Here is a 23,327-nt window from a genome sequence, read left to right as displayed (position 1 = left end):
TTAGCATGTGGATTTTGGGAGGTCTAAACTTTAAGGAATCCAAGGCCTAGCTACAGAAGCCTACACCTGTAGTAGAAGACAGTATTTTTTTAAATGTATTTTTATTTAACCTTTATTTAACTAGGCAAGTCAGTTAAGAASAAATTCTTATTTTACAATGACAGCCTACCCCGGCCAAACCCTCCCCTAACCCGGATGATGCTGGGCCAATTGTGATACAGCCCAGGATCAAACCAGGGTATGTAGTGACGCCTCTAGCATTGAGTGCCTTAGACTGCTGCGCCACTCGGGAGCCAGTCTACCTGAGTTCCAATTAATGAACTTGATGTAGCCTACTGAAGATTAAAAGCCTAGCTACAATTTCAAATACTTAGTAAACTGAGGCCTAACCAAAAGCTTTCAACCTATTAAAAGGCACTCAGCATATTTGACCAGAATGCCTTACCTACACAGGCCTGCCATGTGGGTCACTCACTCATATATAGGCCTACCCTATAGGCTTATTCCTCTCTTGCAGAAAAACAGAAAGCTTTCAGCACTTTGTTTCTCTATGAACCTTTCTCAGTTTCTCATGAAGTCCCTGTAGGCCTGTACAGCTGTGAAAGCTAATGTATAAGAAGCTTTCATGTCATTTCTTCGAGCCATGGCAAGCAGCAAACCATTTTCACTTTCCCGAAGAGTGGCGGGAAAGAGCTGTCTGCCCAGGCTCCCGCGAGACTGGCTGATGAGCAGTTCGATCAAGGTCACCCTGTCAATCATGCCAAGCGCTCTGCCACTGTAGCTCTAAAAGCGGGAAGAAGGAATTCAGGCAACTCTCCTTAGCCAAATGGTGCGTAAAAGGGTAACATTCTCTTGGCGTCTTCCTTTTTTACAGTATCCTAGACGGCTACTATGGTTTTCTGTTCTCATAAGTTAGGTACGTTTTTTTACACCATTTGACCAACTTCAGAAGACAGAGAAATGTTACATGGGAGAAAGAGGTTGTACTGATATTAAAAGTGTGAAACTGTTCTGCTGTCATTCCTGTCCATGTGTGCTCCTGTCAACATAGAAAATGTAGGCTACCAACATGTTCTTATTTCTACCACAGTCCACAGAAGAAAGACAATCCTTTAAAATACTAGGAATTTATTTAAAAGCCATCTGTAATAGCATTTCAGAATCATCAAAAATAATGTCAAAAAGATATCACGTATTTCTTCAGTTAGATACACTACATATACAAAAGTATGTGGACACCCCTTCAAATGAGTGGATCCGGCTATTTCAGCCACACCTATTGCTGACGGATGTATAAAATCGAGCACACCGCCACACAATCTCCATAGACAAACATTGACCAACTCCATATTAATGTCCATGATTTTGGAATGAGATGTTCGATGAGCATGTCCACATACTTTTGGCCATGTAGTTTATCTTGTTAAAATGCAGCATGCATCACATATCAAGACGAAGGGCAACAAATACCTTTTGGATTCAATACAGTAGAACTACTGGAGTGAGAAGGCTCCCAAAGATATGCTCTAACAGGAAATAAAAAAACATGCTAGGCAAACATTTCATACATCTTTAAAAACGACAACATGATGTTATTTTTTTCAAGCTAGAGTAACAGAGCGGTGCAGTGCACTGGTACAGAATAGAGGCAGGAACTCCCAAACAGCAGTGCATGGGAGTGGCAAGGGTATGGGTATGGGTAAGTGGCAGATAGGTAAGGGGGTGGGTGGAGTTTTGCATTTAGAAGCTGGCACGGATTCTTTCCAGAGGGTCTGTTTCCCACATTTTGGGGTCCCAAGCCTGGAACCAGCCAGTGAAGGTTGGGGGTTCTGCCCCCTGTTTGATGGTGGAGATGGGCAGCCCTCTGCGTCCAGAGGGGTCTGAGTCCACATAGTCCTTAGCTAGGGAGGGAGGGGAAGAGGGAGGGAGGGGAAGAGACCTGTCTCTTATACACATCTAGATGTGTATAAGAGACAGAGAGAGAGGAGGGGGGAGAGGGAGAGGGAGGGATGAAAGAGCATAAACATTATTCCTGTATTATGACCTGTCTCTTATACACATCTAGATGTGTATAAGAGACAGGGGAGAGAGAGAGGAGGGGGGAGAGGGAGAGGGAGGGATGAAAGAGCATAAACATTATTCCTGTATTGTGACAGTCCAAGTCTCTGGCTAAAGAGAGAGACCAGAAATACAGTACTGTTATGTTATTAAGTCACAAAAGGAACTCATAATGCTTTGATCCAGAAAATATTTTTATGAAGGCCACAGAAAGTGAAGCTTTAACCATAGGCTGAAACCAATTTCAAGTTCAACTGTATGCAATGGTGAGCGTCGGAGGGAGAAAACAACCTTTTACTAATATAAAGGTCATCCTTTGATTATATAGCTAGATACAATGAGCGTCATAAGATAACTCATGTTCTTCTTAAATCAGTTGTGACCCCCGTCTGGATCCTGAGTAGGGGCCACTGTAAAAGTGTGTTTCTCTGCGTGTTCTCGTACCTATTTTGGGTGCTCCAGTCCTCTCTTCTGCATTCGCATCGTTGCCGATCCAGAGGAAGATCTGTGGGGAGGCCACACATGCTGTTAGCTTCTAGACTTTCAGATTCACTCTGCATTGTTTTTTGAGAGCAGAAGATGAACAAGCTTGTGAATTGTGATTATGATGGAGGAGCTTCACTCACCTGGTCCCAGGTGTCCAGCAACATGACATCATCAGTGGCCAGGTCAGACTGTTGGAAGTCTCCAGGAACCTCTTCCACCTGGTGATTGGAGGATTAAAATACAGCACTGTGGAACAYGGGCACATTGGACTTTTGCATTGTAGTATTCCACATTGTGTTACCTATGCAATGTTCTCTCCTTCGGAGTGACACTGAATTTCTCATTGGGGGTTGAATTGAGTAGTCAGCTATCTATCCAAGAGACACGCGACGATAGACACACTCAACAACACTCCCATCACTTACGCTGAGGCATCCGGTCTTGTTGGAGCAGCCAAATAGGCGTGGAGGTTTGACCATGTTCTGCAGACCCTTGGAGGTCTGGTACTCCTTCTTTCCTCCAAGGGCAGACCAGAACCCAGCTAGGACAGGTAAGACCAGCATAGATTCATTTCATTGGTTCTTCGGGAACACTATCGTGTTTTGTTGTGATATTAGCATGTGTGATGTTATCTCTTTCCTGTGTTATTTTAGGGGCACATTTCAATTGTCTAAAGTTGTTTCCTCTCCTTGTAACCTTTCCTTCATCAACACTGATCTGAAAAAAGGTAGATGGTCAAGCAAATGCATGAGAGGATGCCAACACCAAATAGCCTTTACCTATCCTGTGATTTCAGCCTAGTGTAGATGAAGGAGATAAGACAAGAAGAGGAAGACACGTTGGACTATCGAGATGCACCCCACTAATACAATAAAGATGGAATACTACATGAAATCCTTACCTGGCTCCTTGCCCTCAGTCACATCACTGGCACTGCCACCCAGGATGCCCACCACATGCTTGGCGGCGGCCATTTCCTCCTCGCTGGCGCCCACACCCCTCCACACAAACATGGCATCGGGAGATTTGAGCACAAACACGTCATTGGCATTCAGGAAGGAAGCGGAGGGCTCTACCTGACAGGGAGAAAAAGACAAGAGGTGTTCAGAAGTGGTCTGGTAAAAGTAGAATCCTACTTCTTATACTACACTGTTTCTATACTTCTACTATATTATAGTTTTAGATGTTCTTCTAAGGGCCTGTCAATCCTCCTCCCGCACCAATGGTCATTATCTCAACTTTTTATTTTGTTTGTCATTTTTTCAGAAGGGGGTTACAGCGTAGAGCTGTGGCGGTCATACAATTTTGTCAGCAAAATACTGCCTGTCTCACGGTAATTGACCGTTAATTCATATAAACACGCTCAGTATCACCAGGTCTCCACGCATACAAGCCGCATACAAGCCACTGATACGCGCCTTTGGAACATCTACATTGAAAAAAGTCTAATAAAGCAATTTAATATACACCATAACAATAAATCCATTCTTTATTTTAGGCGGGTCTAAACAAACATTATGATATGAAGAAAATGTATTTCAGAAGAACAGAATATGAGTTGACCTACTCTTTGTCGGGCTATGCGCCATGCCATAGGCTGTAGGCTTGTTTATTTAGCAGATAAGTTATGCTCATAAGTCCCATGTCATTATTTTATATTATATGATTTTATAGTGAGAAGAATATAATTGAACTTAGCTGAATAAAATAGAAAGGATATTTTTCCCATTCCAGAACGAGTGTGCAGAGGAAGTGGCTATGTTGAGCATAAAAGTGCTAATTTGAATCAGAWCCTATACGCTAGATTTAGAGTTATTTGGCAACTTTAGTTGTGAATGATACAAACCTTAGAACGTTGTAGAAATCAAAACATATATGGGCTGCATGATGCGACTATAGGCCATTGATGATTTGAGAAAGTCGCAAAAAAAGCATGTGCTCTGTTCCTTGCCTCAGGCTGCACATGTTGTTCTCTCATCAAGTGATCATATTTTCACCCATCAGACTATTCTCAATGTAATCTTGTCTTTAACAATATGTCAAATTAGTTTCGATTTAGAATGGACCATTATCAAATGGGCAGGAACAGGGGGGAAACGACGTCATCCATATGCACCATAGCGAATGGAGGCCACTTTCCCGCCTGTTCGTTTTTCAATCATGCCAGGTAGGCTACTCCAATTATTTCACTCCACGCAGCCTCTCGCTGGGCTACAGGTTATATTCCGACCAAACTCCATGCCATGGGCTCTCCAACCCTGTTCCTGCAGGTACCCAGTGCTTCATTTGGGAAACCAAGTGAAATCTGTTCTGAAACATCAATAGCAACATGTTTTCACAATGAAACATATTTCATTCAACTGTTGACAGCCCCTCTCTCTGGAGGGACAATAGAGCCCTGAGTACCAGGCCATTAGGACCTGATGGAGGGACAAGAGAGCCCTGAGTACAAGGCCATTAGGACCTGATGGAGGGACAATAAGAGACCATGAGTACCAGGCCATTAGGACCTGATGGGAGGGACAAGAGGCCCTGAGTACAGGCCATTAGGACCTGATGGAGGGACAATAGAGCCCTGAGTACCAGGCCATTAGGACCTGATGGAGGGACAATAGAACCATGAGTACCAGGCCATTAGGACCTGATGGAGGGACAATAGAGCCCTGAGTACCAGGCCGTTAGGACCTGATGGAGGGACAATAGAGCCCTGAGTACACAGGCCATGATGGACTGTTTGGAGGGACAATAGAGCCCTGAGTACCAGGCCATTAGGACCTGATGGAGGGACAATAGAGCCCTGAGTACCAGGCCATTAGGACCTGATGGAGGGACAATAGAGCCCTGAGTACCAGGCTATTGGCAACCTGATGGTCATTGGCGAGATGGGTACTACYAAGCATGTCCAGAGTGCATAAAAGGAGATTACCTATACTCAGCGGTCCCGTGGAATTTTACTGCGGTCATGACAATGACTGCCAGTGTGGCGGTAAAATGATTAACCCAACAGCCCTAGTTACGGGTATAGGTATAACATTAAAAGTCATATATATTCATATATTCAGTTATCATATTTGCATTTCATATTTTCACATATATTTTCTTGTACCCGTGGGTACATTATTCGTTTTTAAATAAGGAGAAATACATACAAAGATAAACAGTATCACCAGTTTTGTAATATTTTGTATTTCGGAAAATAAACAAAAAAGGCTCCCCCTCCCCAGCCCATTCCCCCCAGCCCCCTCAGTCCCCATCCACCCGCCCGCATCCTTCCTCCCCACCCGGAAACCATGTTTCCCATCCCTTCCCACACCGCCAAGACCCTCTTCCCGCATCTCCCATCTTAATAGGTAAGGGTATCATAATCGATCATTTCAATAAGCATTTTTCTACGGCTGGCCATGCTTTCCACCTGGCTAACCCTACCCCGGCCAACAGCTCAGCACCCCCTGCAGCAACTTAATAGCCTTGGTTTCTCAAATGATTGCCTCACCTGGTTCACTAACTACTACTTCTCAGAGTTCAGTGTGTCAAATCGGAGGGCCTGTTGTCCGAACCTCTGGCAGTCTCTATGGGGGTGCCACAGGGTTCAATTCTCGGGCCAACTATTCTCTGTATATATCAATGATGTCGCTTTTGCTGCTTGTAATTCTCTGATCACTCTACGCAGACAATACCATTCTGTATACATCTGGCCCGTCTTTGGACACTGTGTTAACAAACCTCCAGACGAGCTTCAATGCCATACAACTCTCCTTCCGTGGCCTCCAACTGCTTTTAAATTCTAGTAAAACTAAATGCATGCTCTTCAACCGATTGTTGCCTGCACCCGCCCGACTGACAAGCATCACTACTCTGGACGGTTCTGACTTAGAATATGTGGACAACTACAAATACCTAGGTGTCTAGTTAGACTGTAAACTCTCCTTCCAGACTCACATTAAGCATCTTCAATCCAAAATTAAATCTAGAATTGTCTTCCTATTTCGCAACAAAGCCTCCTTCACTCATGCTGCCAAACATACCCTCGTAAAACTGACTATCCTACCGATCCTTGACTTCGGCGATGTCATTTACAAAATAGCCTCCAACAGTCTACTCAGCAAACTGGATGTAGTCTGTCACAGTGCCATCCGTTGTATAACCAAAGCCCCAAATACTACCCACCACTGCGACCTGTATGCTCTCGTTGGCTGGCCCTCACTACATATTCGTCGCCAAACCCACTAGCTCCAGGTCATCTATAAGTCTTTGCTCGGTAAAGCCCCGCCTTATCTCAGCTTACTGGTCACCATAGCAACACCCACCCGTAGCACGCGCCCCAGCAGGTATATTTCACTGGTCATCCCCAAAGCCAACACTTAATTTGGCAGCCTTTCCTTCCAGTTCTCTGCTGTCAATGACTGGAACGAATTGCAAAAATCACTGAAGCTGGAGTCTTATATCTCCCTCTCTAACTTTAAGCATCAGCTGTCAGAGCAGCTTACCGATCACTGTACCTATACACAGCCAATCTGTAAATAGCACACCCAACTACCTCATCCCCATATTGTTATTTATCCTCTTGCTNAACTACCTCATCCCCATATTGTTATTTATCCTCTTGCTCTTTTGCACCCCAGTATCTCTACTTGCACATCATCATCTGCACATCTATCACTCCAGCGTTATTTCACCTCTATGGCCTATTTATTGGCTTACCTCCCTACTCTTCTACATTTGCACACACTGTATATAGATTTTTATATTGTGTTATTGACTGTACGTTTGTTTATGTGTAACTCTGTGTTGTTGTTTTTGTCGCACTGCTTWGCTTTATCTTGGCCAGGTCGCAGTTGTAAATGATAACTTGTTCTCAACTGGCCTACCTGGTTAAATAAAGGTGAAATAAAAATAATAAATAAATAATATACCCCTGTTGAACCCGAACTGACTTATCTTTTCCTCTCCCTCACACAAAGACACACTGAGAACTCACCTCTACGGCTCGTGTAGCGCGGGTGGAGGACTGCCGAATGTGGAAGAGTCGTGTGCTGCCAGTGCCTGTCTGTCCTCCTTTACGGGACGTTCCTCCAATGTGGACCATCATGGGCTTGCCCTGGAACAGGCTCATCAGGTGGGGGGGTTCCTGGCCCTGGGTCACACGCACCTGTAGGGGGAAATAGACAAACATGGACACTTAATGATAATGATGTAGATTCAGAAAAAACATTCTAAAGTGATGGGTCATTCTGTTGATTTCATGAAAATTGAGACAAAGGTTGCTGTCCTTAATATACCGAACTGTCACGATGTAACATTATTTGCCAATATGGTGGTACCCATTAAAATGTTAAGCACAAAACTGCTTGAAACACCCAACTGGAAGCAAAACAAAGAGTGATTGCCCTCTGCTGGTCAGTATCAAAACCTTTCCACACAATTATTCCGTCTATAAAGACAGGACAAAATGCATAGGAGACTCAATAAAATGACCTCATTTGCTAGAGACTGGATACCAACGCAGCAGCTGCCCTTGGCAAAAGATCATACATGCACAGGCAAACTGGATGCAGTCTATCACAGTGCCATCCGTTTTGTCACCAAAGCCCCATATACCACCCACCACTGCGACCTGTATGCTCTCGTCGGCTGACCCTCGCTACATATTCGACGCCAGACCCACTGGCTCCAGACCATCTATAAGTCTTTGCTAGGTAAAGCTCTGTCTTATCTCAGCTTACTGGTCACCATAACAACACCCACCCATAGTACACGCTCCAGTAGSTATATYTCACTGTTCATCCCYAAAGCCAACACCTCCTTTGGCCACCTTTCCTTCCAGTTCTCTGCTGTCAATGACTGGAACGAATTGCAAAAATCGCTGAAGCTGGAGACATATCTCCCTCACTAACTTTAAGCATCAGCTATCTGAGCAGCTCACCGACCGCTGCAGCTGTACACAGCCCATCTGTAAATAGCCCATCTATCTACCCATCTACCTACCTCATCCCTATATAGTTTTTATTTACTTTTTTTGCTCTTTTGCACACCAGTATTTCTACTTGCACATCATCACCTGCACATCTATCACTCCAGTGTTAATTTGCTAAATGGTAATTACTTCGCTACTATGGCCTATTTATTTCCTTACCTCCTTACTCCATTTGCACACACTGTATATAGATGTTTCTATTGTTATTGACTGTACGTTTGTTTATGTGYAACTCTGTGTTGTTGTTTTTGTCGCACTGCTTTGCTTTATCTTGGCCAGGTCGCAGTTGTAAATGAGAACTTGTTCTCAACTGGCCTATCTGGTTAATAATTTTTTTTTATTCGGCGTTATGAACCACAATAAATGCAACGGCTTGACAACCTTTGACCTATTGACTGAAAGTGCTTTGTCCAGTGCCCTTACGAATAAAAACGCCACACCGTCATAGCTATTGACTGTGCTGTGCTATTGACACCGATTGCGTTGGGGACAGGAAGATGAGCTGTAGAGTAAAGAGACCCACCTGAACAGGGGCTCCTCCCATAGAGTCATCCAGCTTCACTGTCATGAAGGCAGAGGCAGCCAGCTCATCCTGGGTGCACTTCAGCCCCTGCCTGATACACACACACACAAACCAGCAAACATGTTAACCACACCGGTATCAAATATGGGATAAAAGTATTGAGTCAGTTTGCCATGCTCATTTCAGATACATCTTTCTTTATGAACTAGGTTCAGGAGGACACGTGGAAGTGTTTCAGAATATTCCAGAACAGGTTAGGGTTAGGTAAAATGCCCCCTTTGTGTAACTGATTTGTTGTACACAAACCTGGTGTCGATGTCATTTGCACTGTCCAGGTGCACAGTAGATGATTAGTCATTTGCACTCACTAGGTRTAAATACATGATGTCATGTTTACAGCATAGTTGTGGATGATGTCATATGTACTGACCAGGTGTAGATGATGTGCTGCTCCCTGCCTCCCAGTTTGTAGCTGTAGAGGATGAGGTAACAGTCTCCWCCATAGAACTGGCCGTAGGAGGAGGGATCCACAGCCACTTTATCACYGTCCTCAACACGCCAGATCTGAAAACAAAGCAATAGTTAGGGGTGCTCACTCACAATATCATTTTCAACGTTTATGTTGCTGCCCTGATTTGTTCTGAAAGTGCCCAGCACCCTGACTGCTGCTTCAAAACCTTGTATTTGCCTGAACTTTCCTAAATTTAAGATAGAAACACAGTAAAGTCCAAAGACTTAGTTCAGGGGTCTGAAACGTTCGGGTGGTGGGCCACATTCGGCCCAAAAGATGATTTAATACGGCCCGTGGTTGTCTATGTAAATATAAACAGACAGACCCTGGGAAAAATTWGTTTGAGATCCTTGACTTAGTTATTTCCATTGTAGTCCAGTATTATGTGTTTTACCTGGACTTTGCCTTTACCATCATCCACCATGCCATGCTGGGCGGCCATGTTTTTATTGGAGTGGAGGGAGGAGGCGTCGAACGGCACTTGCTCCACCTTGGCAATGCGGCCGATGCTGTAGGCCTTACTGGGACCTGTGGTCTGGTCCTTGTCCTTCCAGTCACTGAAGAACTGCTTGAAAAGAGTGGTCTCGCCTCCTGATGGAAGTACCTGGATCTGCAGGGCCGAAGAAGAAATACACGTTTTTTGTTTGCCATAAACCACAAATTCATCTCACGTTCGTTCCAATAGCTGAGTGATAAATKAAACTTGGAATTATGGTTATGTGAAACTATCAATCTTTTTTTAATATTCATTATCGTTCAAAAGTTTAAGTCACTTTTTGGGGGGGAAAGTGGACATGGCTAACAAAATTTGGACCATTTCCTAGTAGTGCCTGAGCAAGACCTAGGAATGGTCAAAATGTTTTTTTTTCAAAATTAAACTTCCCGTTATTCCATCAGTGTACCTGTGTCTTATCGGAGTAGCCCTTCTCTTTGATGAACTTCTGGGCTGCTGACATGGCTGCTTTACGTTCCGATGTGTTGGCCTTGGGTCCTGTGAAGGGGAAACAGATAGGGATGCTAAATTATCAACCCAACTCAACAAGACTCTAAAAAAAAAACCTGACGATTGCTAAAACAAATACGTAAAGAGAGAACTCTGTAAAACATTACACGTTGAGGTAGCCATTTATGCCCCGACACTATTTTTGGCCAGACGGAGCTGTTTCCCAGAAGTTACATATTTTCCGATAATCGACTTGCTTCGTCAAAGTGCGTCACATAATGATCAATATCCTGGCAAATGTTTCAAAAGCAGAGCGAAGAGGAGAAGAGTAGCCTACCTTTCCATACGAAGACGTTCTTGTCCACTCCGTTGTCCAGGATGTAGCACTCCTCAGCGGTCAGCATGGCCTGTTTGAAGGGGCTGGAGGAGGCCACCACCGATGACTTCATAGAGCCAGAGGCATCGGAGATCTACAAAACACAGGGATTAGATATCAACAGACACATATTCATCCTGTACATATGTTGACAGTACTCCCTTGAAAAGCAATGTGTTCTTCTCTACGGATTCCCATATATAAATAAGGGATCAATATGGAATCAACAAATATATACAACATCAGAGATCTACAATGTACGTCAATAAGCTTGAGAGATCAACAATATGTGAGAACTGAAATGGATAACACCATTATCAAGAGAAGAGAACAATGAGATAAGAACAATGACAAATCATGATGCTGATGCTAAACAGAAAAGTGCAGTAACATCAGTTACCATGTAGAGGGCGCCCTTCTTCCTGTTGGAGGTGTCCACCTTCTCATCATCGGGTGTGCCAGGGGGGATACTGGGTTTGGGCCCCAGAGTCTATGAGGATCCAACATGGAAGATTAGCTTCATACAGAAACACAGAGAAGCCTTGTTCCAGGCCCCATACACATGCATGGCCAGTCTCTCTTTTCTCTCTCTTATTCACGTTCTCTATCTCTCTCCCCCTTTTTATTTATCATTTTCTCTCTCGTTAGTCTTAGAGACATTGCCATATACTTGTTTGGGGGGGGGGGCAGTTTAGCAAAAGGCTATGGCACAGAAGTGGCACAGGGTACAAAAAAGGCATTTGTACCCATCTGCATTCCCACAGTGAAGGTGATTTCAATAACCAGGAAACTCCTAAAAAATGTATAGCACCATTTTACGATATGTTATACAGTAATTACCACTTCCAATGATGAATATTTGAATGTTACTTGGATACTGTACATGTATAAGTATGATTGATTTTCTTGTGTGTGTGTGTGTGTATCCCTATCCTTCACCTCAGTAAGTGCCTGTGGCTCAGCCCCATCCTCCACCATGTGGAGTTTGGCCCTGCCGTTCCTCTCGTTGTCCCTGATGTCAATGGCCACCTGGGAGGCCTTCAGACGCTCAAAACGGTTACACTCACTGCCACACCACTGGTAGATATCCTGAGGAAGAGGTAGAGTGGAGAAGACCGAGGAAATAAAAGGTTTAGCTAGCTTTCCAGTGTCACCTAGTTACATGTCTTTTCGATGCCTAAGGGCTCTATACGTGTATTGAAATTCAACTATGTGATTTCTGGTGTCCACCATTTTTGCTTCTAATGTTACTTAGCTATAGCCCTTCAGGCTTGAACTCCTATATTGAGATGCCTAACTTGAAATGTTATGCAAATAATCATTGACGTCAATGCATGATTTACACAGAGATGTGAGGTGCTGTAAATATGAGTTCAGGTTAATGGTGATGATTTCACCAATTCTACCGACTACAGAGTCCCTTCAATGGTGTAGCCACATCATTTTGCTCATCATATAACTTAGCTAAAAGCTCTGACTCTAGCTTTCAAATACCAACACCTACATCATCATTCAAAGGTTTTAGAACACCTACTCATTCAAGGRTTTTTCTTAATTTTTACTATTTTCTACATTCTATAACAATAGTGAAGACATCAAAACTATGAAATAACACATATGGAATCATGTAGTAACCAAAAAAGTGTTAAACAAATCAAAATATATTTTATATTTAAGATTCTTCAAATAGCCACCCCTTTGCACACTCTTGGCATTCTCTCAACTAGCTTCAYCTGGAATGCTTTTCCAACAGTCTTGAAGGAGTTCCCAAATATGCTGAGCACTTGTTGGCTGCTTTTCCTTCACTCTGTGGTCCAACTCATTCCAAACGATCTCAATTTGGTTGAGGTCGGGGGATTGTGGAGGCCATGTCATCTGATGCAGCACTCCATCATTCTCCTTCTTGGTAAAATAGCCCTTACACAGCCTGGAGGTGTGTTGGGTCATTGTCCTGATGAAAAAACAAATGATAGTCCCACTAAGTCCAAACCAGGTGGGATGGCGTATCGCTGCAGAATGCTGTGGTAGCCATGCTGGTTAAGTGTTCCTTGAATTCTAAATCAATCACAGACAGTGTCACCAGCAAAGCACCCCCACACCATAACACCTCCTCCTCCATGCTTTACGGTGGGAAATACACATGCGGAGATCATCCGTTCACCCACACCGCATCTCAAAAAGACACGGCGGTTGGAACCAAAAATCTCCAATTTGGACTCCAGAACAAAGGACAGATTTCCACCGGTCTAATGTCTATTGCTTGTATTTCTTGGCCCAAGCAAGTCTCTTCTTCTTATTGGTGTCCTTTAGTAGTGGTTTCTTTGCAGCAATTTGACCACGAAGGCCTGATTCACACAGTCTCCTCTGAACAGTTGATGTTGAGATGTGTCTGTTACTTGAACTCTGTGAAGCATTTATTTGGGMTGCAATTTCTGAGGCTGGTAACTCTATTAAACATATCCTCTGCAGCAGAGGTAACTCTGGGTCTTCTATTCCTGTGGTGGTCCTCATGAGAGCCAGTTTCATCATAGCGCTTGATGGTTTTTGCGACTGCACTTGAAAAAACTTTCAAAGTTCTTGACATTTTCTGTATTGACTGACCTTCATGTCTTAAAGAAATGATGGACTGTCATTTCTCTTTGCTTATTTGAGCTGTTCTTGACATAATATGGACTTGGTCTTTTACCAAATAGGGCTATCTTCTCTATACCCCCTACCTTGTCACAACACAACTGATTGGCTCAAACGCATTAAGGAAAGAAATTCCACAAATTAACTTTTAAGAAGGCACACCTGTTAATTGAAATACATTCCAGGTGACTACCTCATGAASCTGGTTGAGAGAATGCCGAGAGTGTGCAAAGCTGTCATCAASGCAAAGGTTGGCTATTTGAAGAATCTCAAATATAAAATATATTTWGATTTGTTTAACACTTTTATGGTACGACATGATTCCATATGTATTATTTCATAGTTTTGATGTCTTTGCTATTATTCTACAATGTAGAAAATAGTGAAAATAAAGAAAAACCTTTTTAATGAGTAGGTGTTCTAAAACTTTTGACCGGTAGTGTATATACACAGGTCTACATATCACCTAGGCTGTACTGTGTAGACGAGAGTTACCTTTCCCAGGTCCACGATAAAGCAGTCTCCCTGGTTGAAGCTAGCCCAGGACAGGGCCACCTCTGTGGCTCGGATGGCCCGCCTCCCCTTGATGTGCAACAGGCGCTTCACGCTCATGTCATTGGTCACGACGTGTTGGAAGCCTGAGGCCACACCCCCTTGCTGTGATGGGAGAGGTCAAATTAGGTGAAAGAGTAAAGAGGAGATCAGAGGCTTTTTTGCTGGTGGGTCTCTCTATAAACTAGGGTACCAGTGAGTGTTTCCTGTAGTGGACAACTGTTTGGAGCTGTTACAAAGTCAATTGTAATAATTTGCCTTTTTTTTTTTCATGTGAATACATTAAGATATAAAGGGGTAACATTCAATATAATTCATGAGTTGAATCAAAACCTATGTTTAAACACTACCTTTCTTTCCTTACATTTATCATACTGCTGTTTGTCATTATATCATATACTAAGCATTTAACAATTGAATTACACATTGAATTACAAAATCCATGATATTGCTGTTGGACTCCTTCTTGTATGGAGATCTSGGAAGTGCACTGTAACCCGTAACATTTCGTTTGGCACGGTGTGAAAACAGTTTTCATGGGCACACATATCCCAAACAATGTATGGATTTGCAGAATCAAATGCCTCTAACAGAAAGAATATTGTAACTTTAACAAGATGAATCAAACAAAAATCAATACTGTCATTAAAGGGGTTCTTTAAGTTATGCATAACAGTTGTTTGATGCACATTTGATGTCTGGCTGTTTAGTTATGTGGGGAAATGATSGTGCAACATCAGCTGATTCAGGAGAGGGTTTTCTGAGAATCAAGTGATAAACAGCTGGTGTCAGTGGAGACCCGTCATTCAGGGCAGGTGGAGCAGAGCCTGTTTGGAGCCACACATTTTTTATTGGGCTTGCCTGTTTTGCATGTTATTTTGGCATTAATACATGTCACATATCAGTTTGCAAACAATGTCCAAAAWAATATACACTACARTTCAAAAGTTTGGGGTCACTTAGAAATGACCTTGTTTTTGAAAGAAAAGCAAATTTTTTGTCCATTAAAATAACATMAAATTGATCAGAAATACAGTGTAGACATTGTTAATGTTGTAAATGACTATTGTAGCTGGAAACGGAAGATTTTTTATGGAATATCTACGTAGGCGTACAGAGGCCCATTATCAGCAACCATCACTCCTGTGTTCCAATGGCACGTTGTGTTAGCTAATCCAAGTTAATCATTTTAAAAGGCTAATTGATCATTAGAAAACCCTCACTCATGGGGACACTATGTCACCTCCAATTCTAAGGGTGGACTTAGAAAATTCTAGCCCCTTGGGTGCTGCCATAGAGTTACATTAGAAGCGCCCATCCAAGAAGGCTCAAGGTCATTGGCCACAGATAAAAKGACGTCAAATCGCGTTATAGCTACTGTAGCTTTGATTGGACTGATCATGTCAACATCATACTTTCAAAATCTTAGCTAGCAGTCATCATCATGAATCAAGTTGACAATCTACTGGCAAATCCTTTTTAATCCTTGTCATATGAAGAGAAATAATGATGAGAAATTACAGATGAAATGTATCGGGGCTCATCGGCCATTGGACATAAACATTACACAACAAGTTGGAAATCGCAAATTCAACAATGAGTGGTTTGGAAGGAATCTGTGAGTTCAAGACAACTGGGAACTCGGGAAAACAAGCTACTAATGGGAAAATACGTTTTGAACTTTCATCCAATTCGGAATTGTAAATGGGGAACTCAGGCCTCTTTCTAGAGCTATGATCTGAAGGTCACTGACGTCATCATGATTTGACCTTTTTTTCCCCATAGGTCCCAGTTGTCTTGAAAGCACCATAAATCCAGAGAATGCCAGACCTTGATGAAAAAGTTTGATCACGAAGCACCGCCACATTACCTTCCTGTTCAACCGCTACCTTCCTGTGAGCACAGCACAACAAGGTGAGTCCAAAAATATCTTGTATGCTGTTGCATGAATGATGTAATATGCCAGGGAGATATGTATACCGTAGCTAAGAAAATAATACTAAGTGTATGTTGTGTAGTAAGCTGTTAGTAGCCCATTTGCCTCACCCTAATAATTTGGTCTATTTTCCCCTCTTAATTTCACCTACTGTTCTGACTTGGTGGTGCACATGTTTTTGAGAAATGTAATCATAGAATATTGTCAGAGCTTTCATTGTCTGCTTATATACCCCCTTTATTTATTCTATGTTTCGGACTTGGTGTACAGGGAGAACACTGTAAGAACGGCCCATGTTCTGAATTCTATCGCTGTACATTTCAAAAGTGCTGAACAAATAGTTATATTGACTAACGTCCGTCCTAGCTCGCTCATTAATGTCTTTATCAAAATTCCGGATTGCCTCTTATCCGCTCAGGGAAAGTTATTTTCATTAAATAAACACACACAGTGATTTATTAGACATACAGTGATGATAAAAAAAAATGTTTTACAAAGACTGCACGGGGGCTTTAATAGTTGAATCTCAATTGCATTTTCTTGACTAGTCGCATCCGCTCTCCTTCTCAAAATTCATTGGATGAGAAGGTCAGAGATCCTTCCCATTCCTCACCTACCTCTCAAAGCACATTGGGAGAGAGGAGTGAAGGTTCTTCCCCGCAGGCTGCAATGCACTTTCAAGAGCATTCATTTGTCGTTTTTAGACACAGACTTAGCCAGATATGAATACAGATTTCCGTTTGCAAACCATAGATATCACTGTCCAAACTACAATTTAACGCAAATAATTGTAGGTTTCCACCATTGATAAATCTTGGTTTTTCTTTTCCTCTTAAGGGAATTCAAAGCTTGTTGTTGTGTTATGTGGCTATTTATGAAATTCCCAAAATGAGAAACAGAACCAGTCTGAGGAAGAGAGGTTCTCCTGAGAAAAACAGAGAACTTTCCATGGCAGAGATGCAGCAGGAAGGAATGTTTTATGACTGCAGGGTAACAAAGGCCTCAGATATTCAGCCCTAGCTAGCTTGTTTCTCTCTCTGTCTATTTTTCTCTCTCTCCCTCTCCCTCCCTCCCTCTCTCTCTCTCCCGCTCTCTCAAGGACACAGTGTGCAACTCTAAAATAGAAGGAAGCCAGTTTCCAGTTTCCAATGGTAAACAGAAATGGTTAAATTACTGTGATCTTTACTGTGGCTTTTGTGGAAACATAAAACAGATGGTGAGAGGAACAACAAGAGGCAAAACTCTCAAACCCGATGGTTGTAGTATTATAACAGAGATGTTACTGTATTACAGGTCACTATGACTAACCCCTCTTGCCCCAACCCGTACCTTTCTAAAACCACTTCCTTATCATCAACTGACTGCTCTCATTCAAAATGTCTGCTCTCATTCAAAATGTCTGCTCTCATTCAAAACGTCTGCTCTCATTCAAAATGTCTGCTCTCATTCAAAATGTCTGCTCTCATTCAAAATGTCTGCTCTCATTCACAATGTCTGCTCTCATTCAAAATGTCTGCTCTCATTCAAATGTCCTGCTCTCATTCACAATGTCTGCTCTCATTCAAAATGTCTGCTCTCATTCACAACTGCTCTGCTCTCATTCAAAACGTCTGCTCTCATTCAACAATGTCTGCTCTCATTCACAATAAAGTCTGCTCTCATTCAAAAACGTCTGCTCCATTTCAAAACGTCTGCTCTCATTCAAAATGTCTGCTCTCATTCAAATGACTGATCTCCTTCAAATGTCTGCTCTCATTCAAAATGTCTGCTCTCATTCAAATGACTGATCTCCTTCAAATGTCTGCTCTCATTCAAAATGACTGATATCATTCAAAATGACTGATCTCATTCAAATGACTGCTCTCATTCAAAATGACTGCTCTCATTCAAAATGACTGATCTCATTCAAAATGACTGATCTCATTCAAAATGACTGCTCTCATTCAAAATGACTGATCTCATTCAAATGACTGATCTCATTCAAATGACTGCTCTCATTCAAAATGTCTGCTCTCATTCAAATGACTGATCTCATTCAAAATGTCTGCTCTCATTCAAATGACTGCTCTCATTCAAATAACTGATCTCATTCAAAATGTCATTAGTGGACCATACATTGGAAAATAGTTATTTTATATAGTTATAATAGCTCTCCCAACTCATATCTGTCTGATTGTTAGTTGAAAGCGACTGACCTTGTACTTGATGCCAGACTTGAAGTAGCCCATGAAGGTGATGGACTCATTGTTCTGGACCTCTCTGAACTGGACCGGCCCTCCGCCCAGGAAGTCATCCAGCTGCGTGGCAAAGATGGCCGCCGCTCCGCTCTCATCCTGAGAACACTCATCACCTGGAGTGAAGAAAGAGAAGGGAGAAAGTGAGACATCGTTCACAGAGAAATTGCTAAAAATCATGCACAGACCAAAGACTTGCGTCCAAGCCTTTATTCAAAGTGTTCTCATTTGAACTGTGGCGTATAGTCTGGTGACGGCCTGTTTTGGTTCTGGACAATTCTTTAATAATTGCTCCGAGCTGACGGAATGAGACTTCATGCCAAGGTTTACATACAAATAATGAGTACAAGAAAATGCTTATATTAGAACTGGTTTGATCAGAGCCACCAAGGTCCAGTCAGTCCTTTACTACGGGTAAACGTTGCTGTGGTTGGGCCCTAGGGCTCCAACATGGGGTTAAACCGTGGTGGGTGGAGTTGTTCGCCATTTTGCATTGATCCCTCTCAGATCTCAAACGGGGGGATAGAGAATGTTAGATCTGTAATGCCAGCACCACAGTAAAGAAATGAAGCCTTGTTAGCAAGGTACCACATAAACATGTCCAGACCCGTCTGTCTATTGTGGGTGGGTAATGACTACCCGGAACTGGTATGACATGTGTGCGAGCACGGCTCAGCACGCACACTGGGTTCACTCTGGTTTGCCTTGTTGTGAAGTCAAACTGACAAACTAGAAGTTTAGAGAGGAGAGATGGAGGGAAGGGAAGACAGCGAGAGAAAAAGAGACAGACAGAGAGAGAGAGAAGCAAGGAAATGAGAGGAGAGAGAGTTTCTAATTTGATGTGGGCTTTCTTTGAAGATAAGTGTACTTGTATGTAGCCTACCAGGCCCAGAAAGATCTTTAGCCAATTGAATTAAGCTAATAGACAAGACAGGAAAGCAAGAGGGCAAATAGATTTACACAAATACATTTCACACATGAGTGTGAGTACCAGGAAGGAGAGTTTCAACATCACTGTTATCGCAACACAACATTGACAAAGCATCATAGTGATGTGTGTTGCTGGGAATGCTTTCTCATGTGATCACCTCACTTCAAACCAAGTGTGAGAAAACTGAACATTTTCTGCACAAGCAATACCTGCTATATATAGATTTACCAAAGCGTCTACGTGTAAATTGACCACAGCTAAAGGGTGTTACTGTTTACACACATACACACTCTGAAAAAGTCACGTTTTCTATAAGTGAGTGTAACTGATGATTGGGAAAGAACGCGACTTCCACTCTTGTTGAAATTCATACGGGCGAACTTCAGAGGAGGCTGGTGGGAGGAGCTATAGGAGGACGGGCTCACTGTAATGTCTGGAATGGAATCAATGGAATGGTCCCAAACACATCTAGCGCACGGAAACAACGTGCTTGACTCGGTTCCATTCCAACCATTCCAATGAGTCCGTCCTCCTATAGCTCCCCCCACCAGCCTCCTCTGGTGTACTTGTCTGTGGGAATATCTATACCCCATCCATATGTCCATACTAGTCTGTCTGTGTCATGTCTGCCGGTGACCCAGATCCAATAACTCCACTACATAGCTTTCTCAAGTCCAGTCCATGTCTGATCAGTGGTTACGTTGAGGAATGTGAGTATTATCAAAGCATTTTAGCGGGGGGGCAGGGGGGGGGTTAGTGACATTTCTTCAACATCTAAAGAAATGGCTGTTAAGAGCCTAGTAGGTGTAGTGTGTGTGTGTGTGTGTGTGTCTTACCCATCCACATGTGTATGTAGTGGGAGGGGGCTGCGGTGGTGTAGAGGAGGATGTACGCGTCTCCTGTGAAGAAGTTGCCGTGTAGGGCCTTGGGGACAGGCCTCAGGTCCATGTTCTCAATACGCCACACCTGCAGCCCTGTCTCCTTCCCAGCGGCCACAAATTCCTTGTGGGACACCATGATGGCTCTGAGAGAGAGAGAGAGAGAGAGAGAGAGAGAGAGAGAGAGAGAGAGAGAGAGGGACAGAAGGAAGGAAGGAAGGAAAGAAGAGAGAGAGGAAGAGGGAACATGTTCGTATCTCAATGTTCCTCAAAAATGGTGACAGTTTCTCATTTCTAACCTTTATCGCCACTGTTTTCATCATTGCATTGTCTGTTGTAATTTGACTGCATCTGCCATCTTTTAAATTAAAAAGACAGGCTGTAAAAGAGAAATTAACAGAGAATGAGAATGAGAGCGAGAGGCAGACCTGTCATAAATGTTGTATGGAGAACCAAAGCTATCGCCTGTCTCAACAGGACCTCAGATAGGGTTTGTTAGTCTAGGGTTGTAGTAGTCAACTAACAACGGTCATAACTGAGGTTATAAATACCCATGTTATCTTGACCATCTAGTTGATCATTTTGTGAGAAGCGATTATATTTGAAGCACTAGATACCGAAAGCATTAACATAACCCTATATGTGAAAATGTGCTACTTCCTCTGAAAGTAGTGGTGGCCTACTACAAAGAAATTAGATTTGGTACCACAGGCACACAGGACAAGATTATGGTGACATAAACCTGGCTTCCGTATGCTTTTTTGACATTTAAATGGCACAAGGACGATGAGGGAGACTAATTTAAGTTTAAAATTACATGTTTTTATTTGTCTTATGTATGCTACGGGATACACATGGTATTCACTGTCCAACAAAATGCTTACTTACAGGTTCCTTCTCGACAATGCAATAACAATAAGATATAATACAATATAAAAATACGAACATAAAGAAAATGGCTCAGATTAAACTGAAAATAGAAGCAAAGATAATTATGAAACCACTACTTCTACTGACGCATTTCACATCAGCGATGTTATTGTATGATAACTGTAAAACCAATCATTACACAGTAAAACCAAGTGTTTAGGATCTGAACACATAATTAAACACTTTTCTGTAACACTGTGAAGGTATTGAGAATTTAAATGAAAACCTGTCACAGTGTTTAGATTGTAAACACCAGAACATATTTATCTGCTGTATGACTTCTTAAATCACATGAACACAGTACTAGGCATTAGGTTTTAAACACTAAACACTGGGGGTGTTGTTTGAACACTGTAGGGTATAAAACCTCTGTATATTTGCATATTTCCCAGCATGCCTTTTTTAGTGAACGTGAAAGATACCCACCCATGACTGTGTTTGTTAGTGACAGAGACATYATCATTGCATTAAATAACTTATAATTCTGAAGCCTTCATCAAATGGCTGCCTAAGTGAATGTGTTTCAATTAAAAGTAAGCATTTTATGGCCACATAAGGCCTTTAGTAGTAGCATAGTTATCCTCAACATTGTGGTCTGAAACTCCAGGATCATGGGACACATGCAATTCAAAATACACTGGTTTGTGAAGTGATTAGCAATTCTTATCAGAATCCACCCGGAGGGAAGATAGACAATAATTTCAATATTTTATCACTCAGTATGACTGCTATGGTGAGGACTTAACATACAAGGCTAACTAAACCATCTAAACTGGAACAACCATCTCAGTAATGGGTGCAATAAATCCAACCCCTTACAAATTGGATTAGTTAAGAAAAAGGTAAGATATCTATCTTTGTATAGTATAAGATCAATTCATCAATCCATGTGCATGAGGAAACAGAGATATTAAAACAAACTTCTTTTTTTTTACCAACCTGCAACAAAGCATACTAGGAAATGGGATAGAGGCCCCTCCCACATATCTTTCACTCAGGGAGTTAACGGAAATGAACTCAACACAGTCGAGTAATAACATCACTACACGATTTAAAATATTTATTGAATCCGTTGTGCTGAATATAGGTAGGGTGACAGACATTCCTAACACTGATCTGAATAAAAGGCATGGAAAGTCACGTACATGTTTACTGACTAAATGCACTCTAAACAGGATAATGGGAAAGTAAACACTAGTGTTTAAAATCTGAACACTTAGGAGATATATATGTTCTCCTGGTTGGAAACCGACTCGAAAAATCTGCCTATTATGTTTAATCTTGCATTCTCAACACCTGTGTTTAAGATGAGAACACTATTGGCAAATATAAATGCCTATTGTTTAAGTTTTAAAGACTGAGATTTAGGTTATAAACATGTTTCATGGTTTTACACTGTAGAAATAGTGCACTCCTCTACCAGTAACCTCAGCTAACTGTGCTTGCCTTTGTATGAATGAACTATCTGTCTGGTTCTGCTTTGACGAGATAGACGAGAAAATATAATCGCACTCAAATCAACAACACCTTGGGATAATGCAAATGTGTTGGGTGAGATAGTTATCATTTCTACTGAACATACATTTTGGTTGTCACTGCATGACCAAATACTAAAATACCTTTCTCTCTCACACAGACACAGACCGAGAAGCTGAGACACWCGCACCCACAAACACACCCACGCGCGCACACAACTCAATGATGACATTTTTCTCTTCCAGGGAATGTGTTGTATAACAGACGTAGCCTATGCCTGGAAATGTTATCAAGACTAGTAACAAGTTGTCCGTGCACGACTCTCTTTCACTGTGATAGACCTATTTACACTTCATTGACACAACTGGTAAAATAAAGGCATTAGTTTGGCTTTTAGACAACTACAAAAAGCAATAAGCAGTTGAAGAGATCATGTTTCAGTCGATTTCGGTTCAAATTTAGGCTTCAAGAGAGGAATAGAGCGAATGCACGATCAGTCACACGTATGAATTCATGTGAAACTTTGCGCAAAACTGTTGAAGAATGAAGGCCAAACTTCAACAGGTCTACAACATATATTGCGCACGACAATTTTGACAAAACTCGATATAAATCTATGCATAATACAGTTTCCATATGGACCTTTGCTGGTTCAAACAACAGGTCACGCAACAACGAATAAAAGTCAACCAAATTATAATTAAAAATGCATTAATTAATACAAAAAGTAACTCACCGCTTGACAGATGTATAACGGAGGATACGAGAATGTGTGTTGCGCGAGCAGATGTGGACGCGTATGCGACTTCTCTTCCAGAGGCAAAGAGCCTTGTTAATTGCTTGTGGGAGGGTTTAGCCGTTTATGGGAGCACCCTACTGACCCCCCCC

General features: G+C 42.1%; 1 protein-coding gene across 1 annotated transcript; it reads right to left on the bottom strand.

Moving 5' to 3' along the window:
• Positions 1 to 1,111: 1,111 nt before the first annotated feature.
• Positions 1,112 to 23,267, bottom strand: LOC111956736 (gelsolin). The gene is made up of 17 exons (XM_023977296.2): positions 23,176 to 23,267; positions 19,992 to 20,179; positions 18,186 to 18,340; positions 13,998 to 14,159; positions 11,811 to 11,960; positions 11,272 to 11,361; positions 10,833 to 10,965; positions 10,455 to 10,543; positions 9,947 to 10,162; positions 9,472 to 9,605; positions 9,042 to 9,132; positions 7,523 to 7,693; positions 3,446 to 3,620; positions 2,970 to 3,085; positions 2,685 to 2,762; positions 2,503 to 2,563; positions 1,112 to 1,901 (listed from the first exon to the last, which is right to left on the bottom strand). The coding sequence occupies exons 2-17, from the start codon at positions 20,170 to 20,172 to the stop codon at positions 1,741 to 1,743; spliced, it is 2,163 nt and encodes a 720-aa protein (XP_023833064.1). The 5' UTR covers positions 20,173 to 20,179; positions 23,176 to 23,267; the 3' UTR covers positions 1,112 to 1,740.
• Positions 23,268 to 23,327: the final 60 nt, after the last annotated feature.

This window comes from Salvelinus sp. IW2-2015, linkage group LG32 (genome assembly GCF_002910315.2).
Source record: "Salvelinus sp. IW2-2015 linkage group LG32, ASM291031v2, whole genome shotgun sequence".
NCBI lineage: Eukaryota > Metazoa > Chordata > Actinopteri > Salmoniformes > Salmonidae > Salvelinus > Salvelinus sp. IW2-2015.
The sequence above is the reverse complement of the archived record's forward strand: the minus strand, read 5'-3'. Positions and strand labels throughout refer to the sequence as shown.